Source organism: Colossoma macropomum, unplaced genomic scaffold, assembly GCF_904425465.1.
Source record: "Colossoma macropomum unplaced genomic scaffold, Colossoma_macropomum, whole genome shotgun sequence".
Taxonomy (NCBI): domain Eukaryota; kingdom Metazoa; phylum Chordata; class Actinopteri; order Characiformes; family Serrasalmidae; genus Colossoma; species Colossoma macropomum.
In genome coordinates, this window is record NW_023494810.1 from 15,482,682 (window position 1) to 15,509,304 (window position 26,623).

The 26,623-nt window shown below is 38.1% G+C and overlaps 2 protein-coding genes across 5 annotated transcripts in view; both read left to right on the top strand.

Annotated features, from left to right (window-relative positions):
* The window catches only part of LOC118799250 (constitutive coactivator of PPAR-gamma-like protein 1 homolog), a 35,162-nt gene extending 20,175 nt beyond the window's left edge, over window positions 1-14,987 (top strand). The window contains exons 10-17 of one of the 2 annotated variants that reach the window (XM_036558976.1): window positions 289-460; window positions 872-1,121; window positions 2,081-2,195; window positions 6,232-6,441; window positions 9,063-9,249; window positions 9,951-10,092; window positions 10,288-10,384; window positions 13,050-14,987. In XM_036558976.1, the coding sequence (XP_036414869.1) occupies window positions 289-460; window positions 872-1,121; window positions 2,081-2,195; window positions 6,232-6,441; window positions 9,063-9,249; window positions 9,951-10,092; window positions 10,288-10,384; window positions 13,050-13,349 (1,473 nt within the window). In that variant the 3' untranslated portion in view covers window positions 13,350-14,987. The remainder of the gene's footprint in view (window positions 1-288; window positions 461-871; window positions 1,122-2,080; window positions 2,196-6,231; window positions 6,442-9,062; window positions 9,250-9,950; window positions 10,093-10,287; window positions 10,385-13,049) is intronic. The other variant, XM_036558977.1, reaches the window with a different exon arrangement.
* A 2,064-nt stretch (window positions 14,988-17,051) lies between these two features.
* Window positions 17,052-26,623, top strand: part of phf2 (PHD finger protein 2) — a 64,404-nt gene continuing 54,832 nt past the window's right edge. For all 3 annotated transcript variants that reach the window (XM_036559024.1, XM_036559025.1, XM_036559027.1), the window contains exon 1: window positions 17,052-17,172. In XM_036559024.1, coding sequence (XP_036414917.1) covers window positions 17,075-17,172 — 98 coding nt within the window. In that variant the 5' untranslated portion in view covers window positions 17,052-17,074. The remainder of the gene's footprint in view (window positions 17,173-26,623) is intronic.

Below are 26,623 nucleotides of genomic sequence, written 5' to 3' on the forward strand. Positions count from 1 at the left end.
TACGCTTTCTGCTATATTGCAACCAGTCAGAATGACTGCGTGGGTCATTGTAGAGCATTATAGAGCACATATTAAATAGAATAGAAGCCGTATTAACTTCTAGACTTTGTATAGGGTATTACAATCTGGCAAAGTGACTGTGTGAAGCATATGAACATCATAAGGTTTTATAGGGCTTTTTTATTTTGAAGTAAATGATACTTCAAATATAAAAACACATCACCTTTTTTATAACTGACATTGGTAATTGTTTACAGCCCTACTCAGGAATCACTTTCTCTTTTGCAGGGTGAGATTAAGTTATCAGTCACCATCGAAGACGAAGCTAACAAGGACCTGCCATCTGCGGTGCAGCTCTACCGGCCAATCCGTCAGTACGTTTATGGAGTTCTGTTTAGCCTGGCCGAGGCAAAGAGGAAGGCCGAGAGACTTGCAATGAGGAGAAATCGCCTGCCAGAGTGTAAGTAAAAAGTGTGATAATGCAGTTGTGGCCTATATACTAAAAAAATGGCCCTGTATATTTACGTCATTAAAATTTGTCAAGTGGTTGCACATAAATCAATACTTACTTAAACAAAAAACAAACTTAAAGAGAAAAATTGTGTTGATGTGATGTATTTTAATTGTGTGCAACCACTTGACACCTTTCCATTACGAACCTTTATTTTTCAGTGTATGGACTGGGGAATGAATGTACATTATGAAACTTTAACAGTGTGCTCATACTAAATCAAACTCTTATTAAAATAACTCGAAAAGTTACTTAATCTGTGATTCTGTTTAAATTTTTGACCATACGAAATTCTATTGGTCGATTTTAGTGTCTTAGTTGAGTGCCTCATCTACAGTTGCTTCTTTTCTCTGACCACAGATCAGCCTGTTATTATAAAGGAATGGGCAGCTTACAAGGGCAAATCCCCACATACTCCGGAGCTGGTGGAGGCGCTGCCATTTCGAGAGTGGACCTGCCCCAACCTAAAGAAGCTTTGGCTGGGCAAAGCTGTGGAAGATAAAAACCGGCGCATGAGGGCCTTCCTGGCCTGCATGAGGTCCGACACGCCGGCAATGCTGAATCCTGCCAACGTACCCACTCCACTTATGGTGCTCTGCTGTGTACTGCGGTGAGAGAACATTCACATTCTCTCACATAGAAATAAACACACACCAATTACCTGTGTCCTCTCAATTAAAGCGATAGTTTAGCCTAAAATCAAATTTACCTGTTTCCCATTTGATCAGTCAAGACATGTTTTGTGCCTAAATTTTGCTTTGTATATGTAGAATATTGTAACAATAATATAGTAACAAGTAATGTTATATTATATATATATATATATAAAATAACAGGTAGTATCAGAAACTACATAAGGATGTCTGATTAAAATTGGACTACATAATTTGAGGATTTAGGTGCAATTTCTACAGGGCTAATTGGTGGGGTATAACCTTCCTTACTTGTCAGCTACGTTTGTCTTGCAGCTTCAGTGCAAAAGCAAGGAAGCAAACTTCAGAGAGCACACATGCCTTGACTGATCGAGTATAATTGAGATACATTTTCAAACTATTGCTTTAAGAGCGTACAACCATACTGTGACCATAATACTTGAATATTTTAAGAATACACCATATTTTGCACCCATGGGATTATATATGTCTTCCAGAGCCAGGAATTTAACCCCTTAAAATCCCAGGCTTATTACATATTAAGGCTTATTATTCAGCAACTATATGGACTACAGTGCAAATTGGTTATTCTTAGGGTATATAACTTTAGACCTGCTGGTGGGTCCTGGTCATATAAGGGGTTAAGGAACACTTCATCCAACAATCCTAGTGTTCCTAGCAAGTATGACAGAGTTTATGCAGAGATCATGCTAGCTTTGGTTCATTGTTAGCCACATTAGCCACATAATTTTTGGTGAAGTATTCCTTCAAGCCTAGTCTTAGACTAAATTAAATTGTCATGTACGTTCACCATTACTTTGTGGTCTTATTCTGCATCTAGAAAACCAGTTGAACAGGTGAAAATAACGGGTTCCTGTATTTTTGTTGTATTTCACTCCTTTGTGTTTTGCTCTAGGTTTATGTTACAATGGCCAGGAGTAAGAATTTTGCGTCGTAACGAACTTGATGCTTTCCTAGCCCAAGCACTTTCTCCTAAACTTTATGAGCCTGACCAGCTGCAGGAACTGAAGGTGATTGTGTGGCAACTATTGTATGTGGAATGTCCTGGGAATACTTCTATTTTCAGTGTAGTTTAACATAATGGGTTGGTTTTTGTTCAAATGAACCATCCAGCACAGAGTACAACCTTTTTTTCCCCCAGGACACTCCTCATATTGTTATTGCAACAAAATGTGCTGGCCCTTACCCGTGTGTAAAGGCATGCTTTCATTTAAGCACTGGCTTTGCAGGAAAAGATGTTCCATCTTTTTTGACTGGCTTTAAATGGCAGGGAATGGCTGGGGTTTGTGTGGATGGTTTACTGGTAGATTCCCTGTAGTGGGCTTTTGTTGATGTCCTTTAATTTCCTGTCTCCATGTCTGTCAGTTTATCTAGATTGATAAACCAGTTCATGAATTACATGGACATTCTGTAAGCCATCCACACTAGCTGTGCGCCTTTGTCTGTAGCTATGTGTGTTAGGCTTGGGCGATTTGATGATATTATCATTGCATTGTCAACAGTCTTGAACAATGATATTAAATTTGCATTAGGGCTGGGCTTTTGTATTGAACATTTAAGTTATATTTGCAATTATTTTTGGAGATACAAAATTAGGCAACATATTATGGGGCAGTTGAGTTTGACATCATATTGTGCAGTCCCGTTTGGCATTAAAATGATGATTGGCAACTTTAATGTGAAATGTAATTGCTAGGACCCAGCCAAAATATTGGCTGGCTGATAATATCGACCATTTTTGACATCCCGCAGTTTTATCAGTGTCAGCGAAAATATTGCTGATAATGTGTGACTTATTTTTCATGACAGTACTGTCAGGATTTGAACTCACAACTTCTCGACAGTAGGCAAAAACCACCCATTATGAAGAGCTCTTTCTTAAACTGTAGGACTGCAATGCTTATATTATTTGAGACTGTGGGATTCTGTTTATTTGATTTTAAGAAGTGTGACAGGTGAGAACTGACAATCAAATATGTCAGTAAAGCACTGTTTGCTTGAGTATAAAATTAAAATCTAAAATCTAAATATAAAATGATATCAGCCAAAATGATTGGTTATCTAATAGTATTGGTATTGGCCATGTACTTATTGGGCAGACCCTAGCAATTACGTGTGCATATTCAACAGTCCAACCATTATCAGAGCATTTCTAAAAAGCACCAAGCACAAACTTGGGAGATGGAAGGAATGCACAAACTCAGGATTCACTACAAAGGAGATGGTTTTCACACAGAAGAGAATGTTTCTCTCAAAGGTAGACTGTGCTCAGTACATTTCGACATCAGCGGATGTTGCAAGAATCTATTCAGCGCCGCCATGTGGCAAGATTATAAAATGCAGAATTTTAAAAGGGCCTGATTAGACTTAAAGACTACCATAACACCTTCTGTGGTTTCTTCTTACCAGGGCTTTGCAGCTCTAAGTGAAAAATTATTTTGCCCCACACTGATTTGTAATCATAGGCAACAACACACAAAAGACAGTACTCCACCCATGAACACAAATGAAGTACACTGTACACTGTGTACTCTGTCAACTCTTGTTAAACTAGTTACATGCATAGGGCTTAGGAATGTGATGTCGTAATGTGGTGTTTTATGGATGATCTGCCATTGTGGCAGCGTTCATCAGTCTAAGCTGGTTTAGAATAGTTGAAAAACCCCACATGTTCTACCTGCTTATGGTCTCACTAAATACATTTGCAGAGATGAAAAATCAAGCACAAGCTTATTTCATAGATGAAATCCTATAGATTTAATGGAATAAAACTTTACTGAATTTATCACGTTTGAAAGCTAACTAACTCTTCACAAACTGCTCATGGATGACAGGACGAAATACTGCACCATTTAAGATGGAACAGAAAATTGGAATAAGATTTTGGTGAGTAGGAAGAAAATCTCAGCATTATGGTAAGGTGTGCAGTGATACTACCACTACCGATCAACAAACCTCATGTTTTACCCCTCAAAATGTGCTGTTTTCCATCTAAAAAGTGCCATGTGAAGTAAGTTAAGCTGTGACTGGGCTAATGACGTTAGCTGAGATGTCAGATGATAATCGTTTACTTGTCTGTTTCTCTTAAAGACTTTAGATTGACTCCCTCTTTAGTGTACGTGTAAGATTTGAGCCAAGAACAAATCTGTGAATGGAAGAGCTGTTAATGTTAGCATGTCCAGATCCCTACTCTTTGTTTGGGATTTGTATGTGTATGTGGATCCAGACCGTCAGTTATATAGTTGTTTGATACCCCTTTAGAGCTGGTTAAGATTTGCTCCAATTTTATTTAATTCAATATGAAGAATGACAAACCTGAAAAAAAACATAAAACAGCAATTACTTTAAACTCTTGCAGTGTGAGTATTTGCAGCAGGTAAACAAAGAATGAGCCCTGGCGGAACGATCCCCTAGTGCAACACAACATGACATCCATTCCCGCGCCCTATACCTAAGCAACACACTCGGCCCTGTAAGATTTGTGTTGCACGGTTCACCAAACGTCAAATTCCTCTATAAACTAGAGAAGCAGAGCTTTATGACAATGACAATATACCATATACTGTTTTCTGTTTTCCTGTGAAATCACAGGACAGATCCACACTGCATCTGCAGAGTCATCTCGTTCCTGTTCATTAGATCAGTATAGAATGATTTTTTTGTTTTGTTTGCCTTTGCTTGGTAGCCAATCAGAGGATTAAATACCTCAATCAGCAGATCCAATCAAAGCAGGTACTTAGATTTAGAGACTCCTCCCACATCACGCTTCATAGTGTGATTGCTGACATAGTTAGTGCATTGCAACGCACTAGCAGGTCCATCTCAGCTTCTGAAATGTTTTCAGACATTTAAATTATGACTTTAAAGGCCAGCAATGTGGAGGCCGGAGACATCTGAAAATTGTCAGAGTGTGATGTGTTCCTGTGCAGCTGGATAACAATTAGGGATGTCAGTGATTAACCAATTAGCCAATTAGCCTTTCTTAGTGACGCACAACTCCAGTTTTTCTCCTTGACTCCATTTAATTTTAATCAATAGCGCCAGAGCCACTGGTAAAGGGATTTAGCAGAGATTAAGTCATCCTAAATATAGTTCACAGGGCTTTTGCAACTAGAATATTTAGCCACATGACACAGTGCTAAGGTAGGCTACAATTGACTGTTTTTACATGCCATGTTGAGTAGATAATGGTTAGCATATGTAGTTATCCTTAAGACAAAAAGCTTAAAAGCTGTGAAATTAGTCATATCTCTGATGTTAGGCTGCATTTTTGCAGTGCTGTGTTTGACGTTTTCATGGGTCGTGTCCCTGGCTTTATGTTTGTCATTTATAATTAATCACTGACTAATAATGGTCGGTTATTGGTCAAAAGAGTCCCTCACCTCACCAATAAGAATAAATTACAAACCCCTCCTGAGAAGAATTCAGGAGCTCAAATTGTCGATAAAAAAACAAAACAAAACAAAAAAAAACACTATTTGTATTTTTTTGCCTTTGCACACCGTTTTTGTCTTTCACATTTATTATTTACATTCAGTAACTGAAAAGGCTGAGTTTGTGCTGAATCAGATGATACTGAATATTCATAGAGAGTGTATCACTACTTTAGAGTTAAAAATAATGAGATATGTCCAGGTGGCCACTTCTTGGCTTAGTCTTATAGGGTTCATGGACATTGTCAAAGACTAATGGACTTTGTTTATTATTTATGACTAATATGAACAATAACATTGTCTACTAGGATATTTAAAAAAAACATTTGAATATATGACTTTGAATAATGAATATCGCCCAACCCTATTGTTTGTGTGTGTGTGTGTTGGCTCTGTAGCTTCGTGTCGGCCTGTGTGTGGCTGGCTGTGTGTAGGCTGCTCTCTTTAGCTGTATGTGTTGGCTGCGCTGGCTCTTGCTTTGCTGCTGCGTGCTCCCCTGCTTGCTTCGTGCTTCGCTGCTGCCTGGGGGGGGTGCTCTTTTTCATTGGCTGTGCTGAGCTCAGCTCCTCTGCTCCAGTGCGGCCGTAACCGGTTCTGTGTATGTCATCTCTAGATCGATAACCTGGACCCCCGCGGTGTCCAGCTGGCTGCTCTCTTCATGAGTGGAGTGGACATGGCCCTGTTTGCCAACGATGTGTGCGGCCAGCCCATTCCCTGGGAGCACTGCTGTCCATGGATGTATTTCGATGGCAAGCTGCTGCAGAGCAAACTGATCAGAGCCACCCGGGACAAAGCTCCGCTCATTGACCTCTGTGATGGTCAGGTACAGTTACTTCAGCGGCTACTCACTGCCTTCGTCTGGAGCACTTAGCTTTTAGCTTATCTTGAAGTGATGGTTTTGGCCTCACCAATTAGCATTGTGCAAACTGCATGCCTAAATCATCACACGCTTGCCTCAAACTATTCTGAGCTAAGTTACCTCAAAAAGACTTGCTTATGTACTATGCTTATGGACTGTTATCTCTAGAAATAGACAAAAGTACCTCTCCTAACTAAAAACCATTGTAGCAGCCAGAGGTGGGGACTCAGCAATGTAAAACACTGTTGGCACTCTCAGGTTTTTGTTTAATAAGTGGCATAACTTCCATGATAAAATGTCAGGATTATCCCAGTGCCGCAGGGAAGTTAAACTCACTCTGGCCCTGGAGCAGGTTATGGGAAAAGCTCCCGTGGGTTGTTAAATCCAAAAAAGTAAACAGCAGTAATTATTTTAATGCTGTTGTCTTTTTTGCAGCTTCCTGCAGTGTCAGATTTGATACGGCTTCAAATAATGAGCTTTTTTTCATTATTTTAAAAACCTGAGTCTGAAGGACAGTATTAAAAGCTACATGGAGTAAATGCAGTTTAAAGGACAAGAGACAAAACTAGCAATAGATTCAGGTAACAGTATTATGAACAATATACTTGTGCATTCTGACTAATTGTGATATTCATGTAGGCTATTTTTAGGTGGTAGCCCTGGTGTTCGGAAACTAAAAATGCAAAAAATTTAGCAGCACACAGAAGAATACATTTAAAAACTAGTTAAAAACTAACTGCTACAACGTTGAATGCAGACTCGAGAATCATCATCTTTTATGCCAGGCCTCCTAAGTGTACGATGTGAGAAATGTAATTTTGTCAGAGAAATATCTTTTCACTGTTTTAAGACTTTGCTAACATTAGCTAGAGTAGTCAGACTAGTTAGTGAAAAAGCCATACTAGAGCCTCTGCCTTCTCATCCTTAACAATGCATCCTTGGCATAGTGCTCCAGTTCATTGAATTGTTAGCCTGTAGGGCTGTTTGTTAGAAATTTTGGAGTTGCCTTCGATTCTGATTGTAAACGATGAGAATGAGTGGAGTTGATTCCAAGAGTCGCAATTCCAAGTAATCTCAATTCCAAACAAGACATATAAGAAGACTTGGCAAAAATAGAGTACATTATTAATTATATTTGACCTTAGCAAGGAAATTTGGAAAGCTAATGCTAGCTAAAATATCTTATTTGACCAAATTTAGCTAGAAAATATACACTACAGACTAACCAGCCATTTCAAGTTGTTTGCTTCTTTATTCTAAGCACTGTATTTACTTTGTGTAGCGCTTCAGTTCTGTCCATCACACAAAGTTTTTCTGTGATGAAAGGCTTGTTATTTAGAGCCGTGTTGAATCTTAGCTAATGAGACTGAAACTCTTTACTAAAGACTTGAGACTTGCACCTCAGACTCGAGACACGGCTCTCAACGACTTGGGAACATCTCTGGTAGCTGCCATAAAGTTTGTTTGTATTTTGTACTTGCAGTTTGAGGCAAGTGTGTGATGATTTAGGAATGCAGTTTGCACAGTGCTAATTGGTGGAGAATAAGCTTCTGTTAATTGGTAAAGGAATAGTTCAGTAAGGCAGCAGTTCATCAAAAATCACATTTACAAAATTTGGAGGATTTGTGCTGGAGCTACAAGGCTAACATTGCTAACAAAGACTAGAAGGCAATAATCATCCAAATCAATTTTTCATGAATACATCTTCAAACCTTCTCTCAACCCGCTCAAACCACATCCATCCACAGCCATTGCTGACAAAAGGTGTTGTGCCAAATTCTGCCTTCTCTTTTCCTGTGCGCATGTCACACAGGCATAGAGATACTACAAATTATTGAAGTGTCTGTTGTTTTTATTTCTAAATAATCGTTCACTTTGAATTTTTATAACTGAAGATGTTTGCAAATAGAAACAACAGAAAATGTAATCGTGATCAAGCATCCTTATGTATATACAATGTGGGCACACGCAAGGGGGAGTTGGAGCCTGCAGGTGAGTCAGAATTTGGCACAACAGCTGACTAAAACGGCTGCTCCCAGCATTCAGCTGCACATTGCCTACCTTACAGCATCCTAAACCACATCAACAAGTCTGTATGACCTCAATGAAGACCTGGATGTGGTTTGAACAAATTCAGAGACGTTTTGAGGATGTATTTACAGAAAAGATTTTTTTCCCAGCACTAAATTAAAGAAGCAGAATTTGAACCCCTAACTTGCCTTAGCCGATCAGCTACGTCTGTGGTAAGTGGAAATTTGTATAATTTAAATTTTTCACCAAAATATTCCGGACAGCAAACAAATCATAGCTTGATTGACTACACTTGTAGTAAAGGGAAAATTGTGTACACTTGACTAAATCATCACTTTAAATAAACAATAAACAAAATACAGTATATTGATAGGTAGTACTGTTGGTCCTGTGTAATAAGTGGTGTCTGATTCAGCTCATCAGCTACTTAGCATGACATTCATTAGCTAAGGTGTGTTAGAGGGTGTTTTTTAAACTGGGCATCGTCGTGGTTCTGCAGTATGAGCTGTGGAGGTGCTAAAGCTTTTTTTCCTGTCTTCCTCTGTTGTCTGTAGGCTGAGCAGGTTGCTAAGGTGGAGAAGATGCGTCAGAGTATCTTGGAGGGTTTGAACTTTTCACGGCCACCTCCCCTCCCCTTCCCACCACCACCTCCACATGCCATGCCCTTCTACCCCCCCAATGGCACCTTCTACCCACCTCCACCACTTCCCCCTCCACCAGGCCGAGGAAGGGCCATGCCTGGTAAGTGTATTTCATACAAACGTGTTAAAGTGAGTAAAAAGCAGTTAAGATTTCTCTTCATTCATAGTTTTTAAGTGTGTGTTTGTGTACAAATGTGTTTGTGCATGTGTGTTTTCCTGAAATAAAAGGCAGCACAGTGCTAATAGCAAGTTAATATGATTGTGCTGCTGTTATTATGCTGTAATAAATGCTCAAACACAGAAGTGTTACATTATAGATAAAATAAAATATGTCATTTATAGTAGGCCTGTGTCCAGTGGTGGTTAACCGAGTTACAGCCCCCTGTGACGATGCTTACTAACGTCTGGTTAAAAAGCTTGTTGTTCATGTATTGATTTATGAAATCCAAGGAAGACACTAGTATTCCCAAATGTAAGCATAAGTGAATTTTTAGACATGTAAAGAACTTCATGTATTAACACCGCTATCCCTCTTAGACTTTTGACTTGAGCTTGTTAACGGCTCCATAATTGCACTGCGCCTTTTAAAGCATGTGTGTCAGTAGGTGATCCTCTGTACAGTTTACTGTCTTTTTATGCATTGTGGATGCATATTGCAGTCATGTCAAGGCACATTTTGAGCTGTTCCTGCAACTTTGGCTCACGTTCAGTAATCATGTTGACATTTTTTTAATCATCACTGTCATCAACATTATTCACTAATCGTCCTGAACTGCTGAATTGTTTGTGTGTTTTTGGAAGTAGGACTCCAGCCCATGCCATCTCAGGGTGGTAAGCTGGAGATAGCTGGCACAGTGGTGGGTCAGTGGGCAGGCGCTCGGCGAGGACGGGGGCGAGGCTCCTTTCCCATTCAGGTGGTGTCAGTTGGTGGACCAACCAGAGGGTGAGTCAGAGTTTATCATTCAAGTTTGAATGATAAAAATGTGGGTCCTCTTCAGTTCTTCACTCTCATATCTACATTAGTTATAGTAATTACTTTCATAGTAGTTACTGAATATTTCATACATTTTAATACACTTTAACAATGGGTTTGTGAATGTCTTTGGTGAGCTTGAAGCATTCTTTGTCTTTTGAGTAGACGACCAAGAGGTGTGATTTCCACCCCTGTTATAAGGACCTTTGGCCGAGGAGCCAGATATCATGGGAGAGGTTTCAAGAGTCAGGGATCATACCAGGTTAGTTACTCTAGTCTTTATTCTGCTCCCATAATTCAGTGCTTCATGTTCACGCTCTGTAAGAAATTCACCAAATGTTCAAATCCGTTTCTGGTCTGTGGCTATCATACATGCTCATAATGTGAAGTATTGGACCTCAGAAGTTGTGTCATCGTTCCGTACTCAGCGTCATGCCCATATTATCACTTGCTTAATATGCTGTTGGTCCTCCGTGTGTCGCCAAAACAGCTCCGACCCACGAGGCATGGACTTTACAAGTTAAGTTTTGAGGTGGGGCCACTGCAGATCGAACTTCTTGTACCAGCACATCCAACAGATGCTCGATCTGGGGAATCTGGAGGCAACACCTGGAACGCTTTGTTATGTTTCTCAAACCATTCCTAAAAAAATATGTGCAGTGTGGCCGGGTACGTTACTTGCTGAAAGAGGTGACTGCCATCAAGGAACACCACTGACATGAAGTGGTCCGCTGGTTAAGGGGGCAATATAATCGATAATAGCAGTTTTTAATAGGAAAATATTGTGCTAATTAAAAGTACCAAAGTATTTTGTTAAATCACCAGTGTTATTTTACATTCTAAATTTATAGCATTTCACAGACGCTTTTATCCAGAGCAACTTACAGAAGTGCTTTGTTGTCAACTCAGAGAAAGTATCTTAGCTAAGTACAAATAGGTTAGAGTAAAAGCTACTCCTGAGCTCAGATATTGCTGGAAACAAAAGCCCATGTTGATTCCTAGAGAAAAACAAACAGAATTAGACATAGTGCAGTACTATACATTTCAATAAATACTTAGTGCTCACTTCAGTGCTGTACAAAGAGGTGTGTCTTCAGTCTGCGTTTGAAGACCGCAAGAGAGTCAGGTGTTTGGACTGCCAGTGGAAGTTCGTTCCACCACCTGGGTGCCAGGACAGAAAAGTCATGATGCTTGTCTTCCATGCGTCTTAAAGAATGGCAAGTCAAGCCGAGCTGTACTTGAAGCTCAAAGGACTCGAGGAACAGTTTGAGTGTTAACCATTGCCATTAGGTAGGGAGGGGCTGGTCCGTTTTTGGCTTTGTAGGCAAGCATCAGGATTTTAAATCTGATGTGGGCAACTTCAGGAAGCCAGTGAAGGGAGCACAGCAGTGGAGTGACATGAGTGATGGTTAAAGACGAACCACACTGCTGCATTCTGGATGAGTTGCAGGGGCCTGATGGCCCGCAGAGGAAGACCAGCCAAGAGCGAGTTGCAGTAGTCAAGCTTGTTATGTCAGTTTAATGTTAGCTTGCATGTTGTATTATTTGTATTTAGACTCCAAAAAAGCTCATAAGAGCAAGTGATATTTGGAGGAAAAATTTAAGTATGGCATAACATATTGGCTTTAGAACATTTTTGTTTAGCAAAACAAAAACCCAGCTTAGGCCCAGACTGCCTACTATGGTCATGATGCTGACTACAGAATGACGACACAACTTAAGAAATCTGTTAGACCCTTTCAACACTTTCAACACAGTTTGATTAAAAATCGCATGCACATAGTTTTCCCCCCTTATCCCATTGCAGTCAAACAGCTAAGACAAGTTTTGTGTCTGAAGTCACTATAGCTTTGCACTTGAGCTACAAGGCTAATGTAGCTAAGAAGTAATAAAAGCTGATAGCTGCTAATTAGCAACGTGCAAATCACCATCATCACTTGCCTCTAACTGTGTTGAGTTGTTAATTAGTGTCACATAGTCTTGCTTATGTGTTTTTTGACACTGAATGGCATACTGTTGTTTATAAAAATGGACCAAATTGCAGATAAGGCTTCAAGATAAACATTAGCTGCTGGGTTTAAATTAGTTCAGAGTCTCAGCACTACTGGAAGCTCTAATTTCAATACATTTCCTCAGATATCCTAGACATTTCTAAGTTTATGTAGACAACATGTTCTGTTTGCAGAGTGTATATGTGGATGATTTATCCGTACATTTTTATTGTAGCCAATTTTCATTACATCACACACACACACTATCTGTGCCGCTTATCCTTCTGGGCTGTGAGGGGGTGCTGGACCCTATCCCAACAGTCATTGGTGGAAGGCAGAAAACACCCTGGACAGGTCCATCACAGGGCAGACAGACAGACATATACACACACACACACACACTCACACCTAGGGGCAATTTAGCATGTCCAGTTGGCCTGACTGCATGTCTTTGGACTGTGGGAGGAAACCAGAGCACCCGTAGGAAACCTACACAGACACAGGGAGAACATGCACACAGAAAGGACCCTGGACGCCCAACCAGGGAATCGAACCCAGGCCCTTTTTGCTGTGAGGGCGCCGTGCTACCCTCATTACATAACTGATGTAAAACTTTTAAAAAATGCTCTTTTTGAGACTTATATTTTCGTGTTCTTGGTTCCGAGAGGTACGCTTAATTTCCTATTTGCTTTGACAAAAACTAATTGAAATTTAAAACAAGTTAAATAAATCTCACATTCATTATAAATTTTCAATACTGCTGCAGAGTCAAACATTTTAGTCTACAACAATTACAAAAAATGGCCGCAAAATTCTGGTGGGTCTGATTTAGGCACACAGTTTGCACAGTACTAACAGGATAAGGGTGGAAATTGTGAATGTTTGATTTTTCGTCTTAAGTAACCAGACTTTTAAAAAGGACCTCATCTTTTCCAGATTAAGCCTGCGTATGCTGCGTCTGCCAGCGAGGTGGTGAAAGAGCGAAAGAAGCCGAAGGTGGAGAGCAAAACGTCCTCCGAGGGGTCAGCGGCGGCCGAGAACGGGCTGGAGGTCCGTGAGGCGGAACAAGTGAATGGAAACAAAGTGGACAGCAGGGGTCCCCACCAACCGGAAAGTGCCTTTAGCAACGACTCTAAAATGTGCAATATTAATCCTCATTTAAATGCACTAAATGCGGACAGCGAGCGCCACAGAGACGAAGCTGTGGACGCCTCTGTGTTAAAAACAGAAGAGTAAACCTATTTTTATAGAGAGGGCGAAGGATGTTGGAAGGTTCAGGGTTAAGGAAAATCCAGAAAGATGGAAAGCCTGCAGTTGGTGAACATTTTTTCCTCTCCGAAAAGTGATAAATATGAGGACTTACTGTATGAAATTTTTAAAGAAATCCCTCTTTGATGTCAGCGAGTTAAAAACAGCGAGTAACGACATTTCTCAGTTTAAAAAAAAGATAAAAAAGCTACATAAAGACGTAAAGTATACCAGTTTCTTAGAGAATAATACCAGTATAAGGAGTTAAGGCTACTCCCTCCTCACTGATATATTTACCTGTTTCAAGACTGGTTACACAGACATTTTATTTTACGTTCTCTTGAATTGCTGAAGCCGAGAAAACCTTCATTTGGCAGTCGTTTAGTATCTTATAGGTTGAGATGTTCTACCAGTACTTGGCACCATATATATATTTGCCATTGTAATTGAATTTGTGTTGTGTCACAGTAAATGCTTTTTTTTTCCTTTTAAGAAGTAAAACTCACAACAGAAAAAGAGAGAGAGCAAGAATACATTTCTCACTTGGGTCATCACTGTGGGTTTACTTGTGCTAAAAAAAAAATTAAAATAACGTGCAGAATTGTTTGGAAATTAAGTAACTAGTATATAAATACTGCAGCTTTAGGTTCTAATGATCAGTGTCATACTTTAGCGTTGTAAGAAACATCAAGAAACAGACAAATCGCAGAATGATCCGATGAAAAAACACCAGTGTTTTCTTTGTCAGAAATTGCCATGCACCAGTGATCGATTATCCGTGTGGTTTCTTGAATCAATTGTAGAACATTAGTACGACGGTTTCAGCAACTTTTCTGCATGGTTTCACGGTTAAAAACAAGTGTGTAGTTATTATGCATGTTGTCCTTTTTCTTCCATCTCTACAAGTACTGTGCCCATTTGCAAAATCTTAAAAATGGCTAATAATCAGTAATAGTCCTATAAAAGGTGTTAACTGTTAGTAACTGATTTGCGCTAACCTTTAAATTTTTGTGATTATTGACCTCTGTTGCATTTACTCAAAATAAAAAAGTATCAGATGTTATCTAGCCACTTTAAATATTGTTAACCCTGGTGTACTCATCCATCTCTGTATCCATTCTTGTTCTTCGTTGCTGTTTTTTCTGCATTCATATTAGCAAAAAAACCAAAAACATCTGTCTGGGGATAAAAAAAAAGAAAAAAAAGCTTTGATCTTCAAACGCCCCTCTTTTCTTAGCCTGAAACAAACGAAACGTATGACCCTCCCATTTGAGAGTTTAGCGTAAGCAGGTAAACTTGTAATCATTTTCGGTGTTTACTTTAGTGTTTTCGGAGCTTATTCTACTTCTGAACGAGAATCATTACTTAAAAAGTTTTCCATCTAATCCTCCTGATGCTTTTCATTGCACATTAGTGATCAGAAATATGGTGTATTCCCCTGCCCGCAAGACTAAATAGGTTACCTTAATGTAAGTTGATCGGAGTTTTTTCCTAACTCATGGGGTGTAAAAGAATGATCTACTGTTGGGTTTGAGTGATTGTTGATGGATTGTGGTGTGATGTATTTTGAAGGAAATTGAATGCAACTTACAATGCTTAATAAAAGTCTTTATTCTTTTAGTATAATTTTTCTGTGTGTGGGCTATTTTATTGGAGTTAGGGCTTAATGATTTAGGACATTTAACATCATGTTTATTTTAGTGCTGTCATAATTAATTGATTTAAAACCTGGATTTCTTTAAAAAAATCAGTTAAAATTAAAATTGAAGATTTGCATGATAATGCACACTGTAAATTCGCTTACTGGTCCCTCTTAGAAAAGCAATACAGTTTTGTGTATATACAATATATATGAGATATATACAAAATACAATACAAGATATTTTTTGCCCTACTATATATATAGGACAATAACAAAAACGTAATACTATAATATAATTTCTATATATAATTAATAACAAAACGACTTTAAAAAACTAAATAATAAAAATAATACAAATAAACAAAAAATATATTAAAATGTAAAATAAAAAGACAACAAAAATAAAAAGAACAGAATTCCAAAATCTATTTTTATTATTTGTTTTTTTTTTTTTAAATGTGATTAATGATCAAAATAATAAACAACAGTTTACTACCAGTTCACTAATATAACCAATAGTGAAAGCCCTTCTTTATTTACTTGTCTCATATCCATTCCGTTCGTCTTCACGCCTTATATTATATATTTTTAGAGACGGTGTGCGCCACCTACTGGAGGATACACTATTCATTTTTCTGCGCACTAACTCAGCAGAACCGGTTCTTTTTCTTTACTGTCAATACTTGTATCATTCAAACTTTGTTAATAGTTACATTACATAGTAAAATACAATTTATATATATATATATATATATATATATATATATATATATATATATATATATACACACACCATGACACATGGCGCTAGTCAATAGATTTAGTGTTTTAGTAGCGTATGAAGCCAAACTGCAAAAAAAAAAAAGCTGTAGTTTTAAATTCCAATCCTATTCAAAGAATTGTATATACACTACAATTAAAAAGTTTGGAATCAATGTTTTCAGTAATATAAAACAAATTTGGTTTTACATGTATAAAATAAACTGTGCATTTTAGTCATATGACCTCACAAGTTTTAAATTACTAGAAATTAAGAAATCTGAGCTGCATCAATGACTGAAACACTGAGAAAGACGAAATTAATTTAAAAAAAAAAGTATTATCATTATATTATGCATACATAAATAATATTATAATTACATATATGTCGTATTATTATTGCTAATACATGGACGTAATTATATATACATAACATTGTAATATATATATATATATATATATATATATATATATACACACATTATATTTATATCCACATTACAATGTTACGTATATATAATTACGTCTATACATACACATATGCAGTAATGTGTATACGTTTTAAGCATTTATTATTTAAATATTATTATTCTTATATTCTTATTCTATATCTTTAAAATAAATAAAAAATAAACACAAATACAGCAAAAAACTATAGTTCCAGATTTCTCCAGCCATCACATGGATTAAACTTTAAATTTCACATGGTTAAATTTTATGTCCAGCTGATTTAAGAATTCGTGATTAGCCAAACCAATAATAACTGCAAATATTACAAATATTAACTGTACTGACACGAACAGAGCTGCGGGAACGGTTAAGCGTACACACTGACTTGTGTAAAATCACTACTTATTCTATTAACGTTTTTTGTATTTATTCTAATAAGAGTGTTATTTTCGAGGAAATAAGCTCTTACTGCTCAGATAATACATCTGTCGCTCCACAGCGTTAGCTACGTCTCCTGCAAGCGTCGTGTAAATCCTGCAATTTGTGTAGCTCCTCCCGCTGCTTTAACTGTGATTTCCTTCAGCATTAAAAAGTTCCCTAACGTCTCCACACCCCCACATACACACAACATACGCCCCCCTTCCCCCTTCACCCAGCACACACACACACACCCTCTCCACCACTCCCCTGCTAGACCCTCGTCCCGCTCGGATATGCATACACACTCGCCCTGAGGAGCTCCCCAGCGTTCGCTGCTATTGCATTGAGGCTTTTTTTGCCTTCCTGCCCCCCCCCCTTCTCTCTCTCTCTCTCTTTCACTCACTCTCTCTCCCTCCTCTGCTGTTGTGAACGCTGATCTAACATGGCGACCGTGCCCGTGTATTGCATCTGCAGGTTACCGTACGACGTAACCCAGTTCATGATCGAGTGCGACGCCTGTAAGGACTGGTTCCACGGCAGGTAAATACGTCTGCCCTTTTTATTTCACACCCACTTCTTTATCTTTACCTCCCCCTGCCTCCGTTTAGAGGGCTGTATCTGTGTAGTTGCCCTTATTCGCCTGCTTCTTGTTCGGATTTTCCCGTTCCACCTTAAATGGTGCAGCAGTTACATTCTGGCGCCTCGGGCTCTAGAATGTAACTGCTGCACCATTTAAGGTGGAACGGGAAAATTCGAACAAGAAGCTGGCGAATAGGAAGCCAACTTCAGCCCCGTCTCCCATCTTGTGTTTTTTGTGTGTATTTTTTCCTCCTCCGTCCCTCCAAGGCCCTCAGTTCCCCTTCAGCTGGCGACTTGTTTTTGTTTACCTCCATATTCTTATTTACCACTCGGCGGGGGTCTGCTTCGTGAAATATCCCCCTTTTGAGCCCCGTTTCGGGCTTTTTGAAGCGCTCTTCAGACTCCGTTGTGACTGAGCGTATGTGTGTATGCTAAAGGCTGTGCTAATGGCTGTGGGTGGCTCTGCAACAACATTGCAGAAAGAAAACAATGCTTTTCACTGCACATTTCTGTCGATGGTGCGCGTTTGGGCTCCTCGGCGTGCGGTGCTGTGCCTCCTGAGGTATTTGGCGCCCGTTCTGTGGGTATTTTGGACCTTTTTGCAGCTCTTTTCTGGGGCATCTTGCCCTCGAACACAAGCGACAGCTCCGAGGAATAATAGCCTGCCTGTGCCAGACATTGCAGGTTTTATCTCTCGGCACAAGCCGTGCATATGCTCGACATGCTCTCATGCGTCCTTCACCACTCGTTACTGATCAGATTGATCGGCTACAAACTCTATTCGGTGATTAATCGGTGCATCTGTCTCTGCTCTCCTCTCCCAGCCGCTGACAGCAGCATGCAGGGCTCGACAGGGGAAATCAGTTTAGCGGCTTGCATTGCAAGGATGTTAGCTTGTTATTTGTCACGCTTTTTAAAATGTTCTCTCCCGATAAATAAAGGGATTGTACGCGGTAGCGTGATGGAGACGCTTTTGCCTGTAAAAGCTCGGTGTTAATGGAGAGCATGCAGTAGCCTTGCAGTTCATTGACTGAGACATTTTACGCGCCTACCGTTTTAACCCTTTCGGGGTCGCAGCGCTGATTAGACCAGCACATACAAGCATTTAACCTACATTGACATCGTATGGCCAGAAGTTTGTGGACACCTGCTCAGTCAAAGTTTCTTTTGAAATCGGGATTTTCGATTGAGGTCGTCCGATATTTTTTTTCAGCGCTTAGAGCGATCTGATCATCAATATTTGGGGCAGATATTTACCACAAATATGGTGTTTGTAGAGTGAAAATGTACAAGAGTGAAACTTTTACTCACAACTTACATTATATGGATATTTGAATATCATAAAAATAAATGCGTTGAGCTTTAGACAGTACAGGTGGCAAAATTACCTTGCAAAAAAACATTTTAGGTAACACTATTTGGAGTGGTTCTTTGTAGATGATTAATAAACTCTTAACAAGAGTATTAGTAACACATCAATAACATATCAGTGAAACAGAAGTAGTGCAGCATCGGAATATATTGAGGTAAATATCTTGAAGATGTACTGTTGATACATTACTTACATTAAGTAGATGTATTGTTGACATAAACACCTAACCCTAACCCTGGCCCTAATCCTAACCCTGAGTTTAACCTCAACCCAAAATCTAATCCTAAACCTCGTATGTTTTTGACATGTTACTGAGAGTCTGTTGGGTGTTTGTTTCATTTAAAAAAAGACCTTTCAAAATAAAACTGTCACCACATTTTAAAGTTAGCTTCAAACAGATAAAAAAAAAACTTAAATAGCTCTCAAGAAAGAAAAAGGAGCTCAAAAAAGTGGCTCAATAAACTTTAAATAAAAAAAAAAAACAAATATTTAACTTTTCACTTTTTGTAAATATAAAACAGATTGTAAATTTGATATTACTTCAAGACATTTTTACAATACAACATACATCACTATATATATATATATATATATATATATATATATATATATATATATATATATATATATATTATATATATATTTTTTTTTGATATTTAATAAAATGGAACCTGTAGTGCCACATTTAACAATACTGTAATAGCAGTAATAATAATAAACCTACAGCTGCAGTGACTTTTATTCCATGTTTAACACACTGCACTGCACTAAATTCAGTTAAACAGGACTAATTATGTTCACTTTTTTAAGTATTGACAATATCCATGTTATGCTCAGGAAAGTGTACTGTGACAGTTTATCACTATATCGGTACAATATTGTCATATTGCCCGGCCCTAGTACATAGCATGAGTCACTGACCTATGGGTTGAAAGGGCACACATCATGGGTGGGTCTTGCCTTTGCAGTGTATGGGTGCAAGCTAGAAAGCCTAGGTACAGGTTAATGACTATAAAGACTACACTGACCAACTGTAACTGTAACCCCAGTAGAAATATTACAGTAAGCTGTATCTGAATCATGCAGTGAAAATTGTCACTGCTTTATAAAAAGCAACAAGAGTGAGAGAATATGAACGTGAATGTCCTTATTTCATCTTGTTGTTCAATGTAAGAAAAGCTTACATGCAAGAACAAGTAGTAGTGTTGAATGTATAAGATGTTTTCTGTGCAGCATCATTCAATGGAAATGGCCTGTTCAGCCCAAGCAGAGTGGTGGAAGTAGCAAGCTGCAGCTGTCTGTGCTTTTAACAAGTGCACATACAAATGAAAATGAGCAGAAAATGTGTATAACTTACTTATTAAACATGAAATGATATGTTATGAGTTTATAAATAATTCACTGCTTTTTGGAGGCCTGTCTGCATAGTTGGCCCAGCGAAGCTCCAAGTGAAACTATTCCGAACACGTTCAAACTCCGAAAAAAGCAGTCCGGGTCCGCATGGCATGTCAGCTCCAATGCACAGGAACCTCACTCTCACCAAACAAATGTGATGTTTCGGGCAGGGCTCGAGCTGCGCACATGGGTCACGTTTGTTTGGCTAGAGTGAGTAAAATTATATGACAGAGTGGATTGTGCTTTTTGCCAACTCTTGACATGTTCTTACCTTTCCTGTCACCATAGAAGTGAAGGCAGGCATGGCTTATTCCCACGTCTCTCACAAAACCGAAACCACAGTTGGTTAGATTTACTCGACATGTGGTCCACATTTCTACCACATTTCTACTAGTACTGTGGGACATTGATGTGAGTGGGTATTTTTTGATCATGCTTGCATCAGATATGCACACATTATTTTCTGTGGAGAGTAGACAAACCGTCCGTCCACACTGAACGCCTGTGTCACTTGATGGAGCGCCTGTACACTTTTGGACATGCAGTGTATCTCCATTGCATTTCATTCAGGTCCGTCGCCCAAAGTGGTGCATGCAGTGTCCTTTTTCTCAGCCTAGCCTCTTCTGAAAGTGGTTTGTAAATGCTTAGTTATACTCAAGGCTCTTTGCTGGCTAGTTGACAGTACTGTCCTCAACACTGATTCTGAATGTTCAGATCATTTTTAAAAGCTGTAAGCGGAGAATATAAGGTGAAGAGGGCCAAGTCATGCACACAGGACATCAGTGAGCTTGGTGATATTTCTGGCCAGTGGCCTGTGGGGATGTACATGTGACAACCTGCACTGCTTGTGTGCAGATGACGTGTTGTTAGTAAAACACCTGAGCATATCTGGTGTTATTTGTACTTTGATGCTGTCTGATCAGTGCTCAGCAGATAGGAACGGTTTTTGGTAGGGATGTGCAGATATTCAACATTTTTCATGTATATATCTGCTGATGTTGATGCATAAACATTTTTACAATGTATAAACTGGGACTGCATCTGTCTGGATTAGCACTGAGGAGAAATTTAACATTCTTTACTACTAGGTAACAAATGTACACATCTGTAAATGTAAACATCTGTGCGATGGTGTTATTTTTTAAGCAATTATCTGCCGATGCCGATATGACTCCAGTATCATTGTTCGTCCCTTTATGATACTAAAAGGCACTTTCACAATACATGAAATGTACCACAATATTTTGGCAAACGGACGCAATGCACTTATAGTGCCGCCATCAAAATCTCTTGGCACTATGATTTTTATTTGTTTCACATGACATGCCAGGCTAAACCCAGTTAAACCAGATAAATATGTTTTCTTTTTAATGAAACATGCAGTTGCTCAGAAATGCATATTGTTTATCATGATAGTAAAATTGATCACGATAATGCATATATTGTCATATTGCCCACCTCTAAGACAGACAGATTTGTGTCTTCCTGTGTCTGTGTTTTATGTAGCTGTTACTGCTGATGTTAAACTATATTTAGCTTATGTTTGATTGCTGAGTTTGAACATGATACACATATTTGGTATCCTCTTGAGTGTTTCTTAACAATTACTAGAACCACCTGTTACTTGGCCACCCAAGTATACAGTGTTGATTTTTCTTTTGTACAGATTGATTATAAAACTGGAAATCTGCTGCTGGTGGTGTGGTGCTCCCAGACCGGGCGTAGTTAGACAGCAAAATGGCACATTTTCCTATATTTTAATATTCCTGAAAATTCAGGCCTGCAAAATGACGTCTTCCACTGTTATCAGTCTGTTAAACTGAACAGCTTCACCTTTTAGTTTTGAGCATTAACCGCAGTATCTGCTAGTCTCTGTTGTTATATGCTGGGTTTGTCGAGTCTTTCTGGTGTGCCTGGTGTTCTGGTGTGTTAGCGGTGCAGGACACTGACAGGCAGAATGTTTAGCACTGATCTATTATGTGCTTAATAGAATGGAAAAGATTAGTTTACCTTGCGACAACTAGCATAACGCATCTGTGTTATTTGTTACATAAAGGAAATGATGCTAGTGCTGTGTGATTAATTTTTGCATTTGATTTTTTTATCCAGCACTCTTGCGTGGCATTTAACCTGTTAGTCTGCCCTTATCATTCTCTAATGTGTTTTGTAGTTTTCTTCTAGCAGGTGAGATGCGGGTTTAGGTCAGAACGGCTGGTGCTGCTGCAGGGTAAAACAGGTTCTGCTTCGACCCCACATGGTTCTGTTTGTTGTTGTTGTTGTGTGTGTGTGTGTGAGTGTGTGTGTGTGTGTGTGTGTGTGTGTGTGTGTGCGTGTGCGTGTGTGCACTTCTCCTCTAAGGTAGTAATGAATGACATCATCGCTCTCTCTCCGTCTGCAGGGCACAGAGCCAGTCTGGGGAAGCATCGCAGACTGTCTGAGATTTTCCCCTTAAACAGTAATAACTGCACACAGCGCAGCATATTTTAATGTAACATGTTGCTGTTAAAGGTGAACTCAAAATAACACCTAAAGGTATTAATTCATGCTTAAAATAAGCAAACGTATTGAAAGGCAACTGAGTTCAGTCTATCATTATAAAGTATTTAGTGTTGAGAGAAATTAACCTCTTAAACTCTAAGGGTTTGTATGTGGGCCCACACTTCAATTCCTCACTCTCATAACTACAGAACTTATATATTAGTTTTGAAGTAGTTATTAAATAAGAAGTCTTAAGACTAATAACTAACTAATAGGTCTGCAAGTTAAGGGATTATTATATTATATGTGGTCAAATTGCACGTTTTGTTGTGAAAATCAGTAGACATCAGGGGTGTAACAGTACGTAAAATTCATGATATGATATGTATAGTCGTTTTTGCATGATGATACAATTCATTTTCGATACAGAATAATAAAAGAAAGCTAACAGAAATTCACCATTTTTTATTTATTTGTTTATTTATTTTTTGGTGGTTTCCAAAGCCTTTTTTTTCTTCTTGTAACTTCACTGTTGCATCTACAAGACAACAGTTCTTGTAGATGCAGTGCTAGCACGTCATTTTCTTAGAAGGCATAAATAAAAAATATATATATATATAGATAAACTAAAGTGCAAAATCTTTATAAAAGTAAACCCAAAATGTAAACTATAAGGCTACAAATTAATATTAAATGAACCAAGCATTACAAGTTTATTTACACTCTGATCTTGTGTCTGAGTCCTCCTGTGGGGAGAAGAAAAAAAATGATGTTCCACCTTAAATGAAACAGAAGTAAGCCAGCCAACTTTAGCTATGCGTTTTCTTCTCGCTCCGGTAACTGGCACGCTTGGCTGATGAGTTAGTGTATTTGAGCTATTAGCAGGGTACCTGATCCTTGTGTTAAACAGTGTCAGCACTCTGTCACTGTTCAGTCTGTTACTCTTTGCCTATCATTATTGTGCTTGACTGAGAAACCTCCCCATTTCAAACAGCTTGGCTAATCAACCATCCATGATAGGCTAACCAGACCAGTATTTTCTAGTTCTAAGAGCTGCACAGTGCAGTTTGTTAGCATTCGTGGTCATCACTATAATAGAATATCATGGATTGATCAAATACAACTATAGAAACAATTCATGTTATGAGTCATTTTATAGCAGTAAGTCTAACTGTATTTGATTCACAGCGCATATAATCAGCAAATCAATAGAAATTATGCACTAAAATTTGCAGAAAATAAGAACATTCTCTTATTTAAGTTTAAAGGAAAACATAACTTGGCCATATTATATTACATTGCATTATATTAGTAAACTTTTCAATGCAGTGCTCTTCATTGTAAGGTTTATAAACCAATAGTAGACACTTTAAATTTGAACTTGAAGGGAACTGAAATTTGTGTCATTTCCAGTAACCTACATTTCCAGAGTGTGTGGTTACTCATGTTCCTTTTTACACACATCTGCAGATTATCTTCTATTTTGATGCAAAGCTGTAACATTTTGGCACAATGTAGTTAAAATGTTGCAACTTTGTTTTTGTGAAATAACCATGTGTCCTGCACAACAATCGATGAAAAAGGGCAAAATATTAGTATTGCAATTATGCTGCTACATATTACAGTTGCGTTACAGCATGCAAGATAATCAATAATGTGATATGTTTAAAGATGGGCCTTTATTATCAATTTAACCAAATTTACTCTTGTTGGATTACATGTACAGTCATATGCAAAAGTTTGGGTGCCCCTGGTCAAATTACATGTTTGAAAATAACAAACGCACTTTTGCAAATTGTAATGCACAATTATTGTTTATTTGCTGAATTTAACATATTGGGAAAAGAATGAAACATAAAATGTGGTCTTTGCACACTTGAATATGTTAAACTCAGTAAATAAATAGAAATTGTGCACTGAAATGTGCCATATTTAAGCTTGTTCCCTGCAGAGGAACACTTTGGAAATCAACAAAGTATGTTGTTTGACTGGCGGTGTTCAAACTTTTGCATACAACTGCATAACTTGAACAAGTAAAACAGCAGAAACGCATCTGAAGCTGTGAGTGATCAGGACGCTCACAGCACACTGTAAACATTACGTAAATAACAATACTAAAACTGCATTCTGTCATCTAGAGAATACAGCAAGAGTGAGACTCTCTTTGCAAGATGCCAAGAAATAAATCCATGCTTGTGTTTTTTCCCACTCTGATTTGTAATGCATTGATCACCAGACCTTTTACAACTACAACAAGCAAACTACAACTTGTGCAAAATGCAGCAGTGAGAATACTAACGTACGAAAATGAGATCATATTAGACCAGCTTTAGCATCACTTCTCTGGTTCCCTGTCAAATTGACTATACAGTTTTACTACTGGTTTGTAGACCTCTTAATTGTATGGCGCCTCTGAATGCCTGATAAACTATGTTCCAAATTGTGTAGATCATCCAGTCCAGGCCATCTCCATATTCCATCCATGAAACGTACAAAGGAGTAGTGAAGCAGACTTCCGTTTTTAGACATTAGGAACACATTACCAAAAAACATTTGTCTATTACTGATCAAAAAAAAAAACATACATACATTCAAATGCGAAAGTTTGGGCACCCCTGGTCAAATGACGTTTTGTTGATTTTCTAAGTGACCATAACGACACATTCTCTACAGAGAACACACATTTTAATGCACAATTACTGCTTATTTGCTTATTTGAGAAAAAAAAATAGACAAATGTAAAAAGTGGCCTTTGCAAAAGCTGTGGTACATTTTATATTTTATTTTTTTCCCAATATGTTAAACTCAGCAGATAAATAGAAATTATGAATTGAAACATGCAGAAATGTGTTCTCTGTAGAGGATGTGTTGACTTATTTAAAATCAACAAAACATTTGCATATTGCAGCCATCTGTGATATCAGTATTGCAAAGGACAGTATTACAGTAACGATTAACAAGCATTATATTGTTCAGCCCTTAATCCGTGGGGCTTTCTACAGGCTGTGTGAGGGTCCAGTCAGATGAATCATTTATGAGCGTTCTCCATTTGCAGCAGACCTGTCAATCAGGATGACGCAAGATATTGATGATTAGAAAAGCGCGAAATCCCAAAAGCATGAAATCCCAGTCCGACGTGGTGTTTTTTTTACAGTTGCTACCGATTTCAGTCATGATGTAGTTTTTGCTTTCACTTTGGTGCTCAGTAGCAGACGTTATCGATTTTAAAACATTTATTACTCGAGGTGTAAAAGCACTTCATGATGCATTGATCTGAACTAGGACAGTGCGGTGTGACAATATTTGTCGTTAAAGTGATAAATTAAGCCATAATACATCATGGTATGCTTTTCTGAGCATTGTGAATGACATCAGTATTTAAAAAACTCTGATCAACTGCATGTTTGATTACAAAGAGAGACTAATTATGCCTGGTTAATTGGATTTACTGGAGCGCAGTATGTGAAATGTTTCATACAAATCACTGTATTCACAGACTTCAGAGTTACTTTATAAAGTTTTTTTCCAACTTCTATATATATATATAGTGACATGTTGTGTATTATGGAAACTTAGTGAAGTATGGCTATATTACCTATACATATTACATATACATTTATGCAGTGTCACTCACCTCTACAGTTTGTATTTTGTTTTTATTTTTCCATTTTGCCAAAATAAAACTTTACAGGCTACTTTCAAATGTAAACAGCCAAAAAAATGCTTGTTGTATTATTTGTATTGTCTGTATTTTACTACTATGTAAATAGTTCCTCCAGTTATATTTGTGATTTTTTTTTAATAACCCTGAATCGTACCAAAATAATTGAATTAAATCGTCATGAGGGCTGAGATTTAAGGTTGTTTTATTGCTATTATTAAGGGTTTTACAATGATATCAGAATCATATCGGTACCAGCAGATATTTACTCCAATAAGTGATCGGAGTTGAACATATGTTTGGATTTGGCCAATGTTTCAAGGTGATATTTGGTAATGCATTTATTATACTGTAGAAGAGCATACAGAACATACAGGTGATGCTGGGCTACTGTGCTAAAATATCTGCATTTTATTCATTTTACTGCATTTCTAATACTACAAATGTTTCTCTGTAATGATAATCCAGGTAGATGTAGTCACAGTTCATACTTTATATAAATGTTT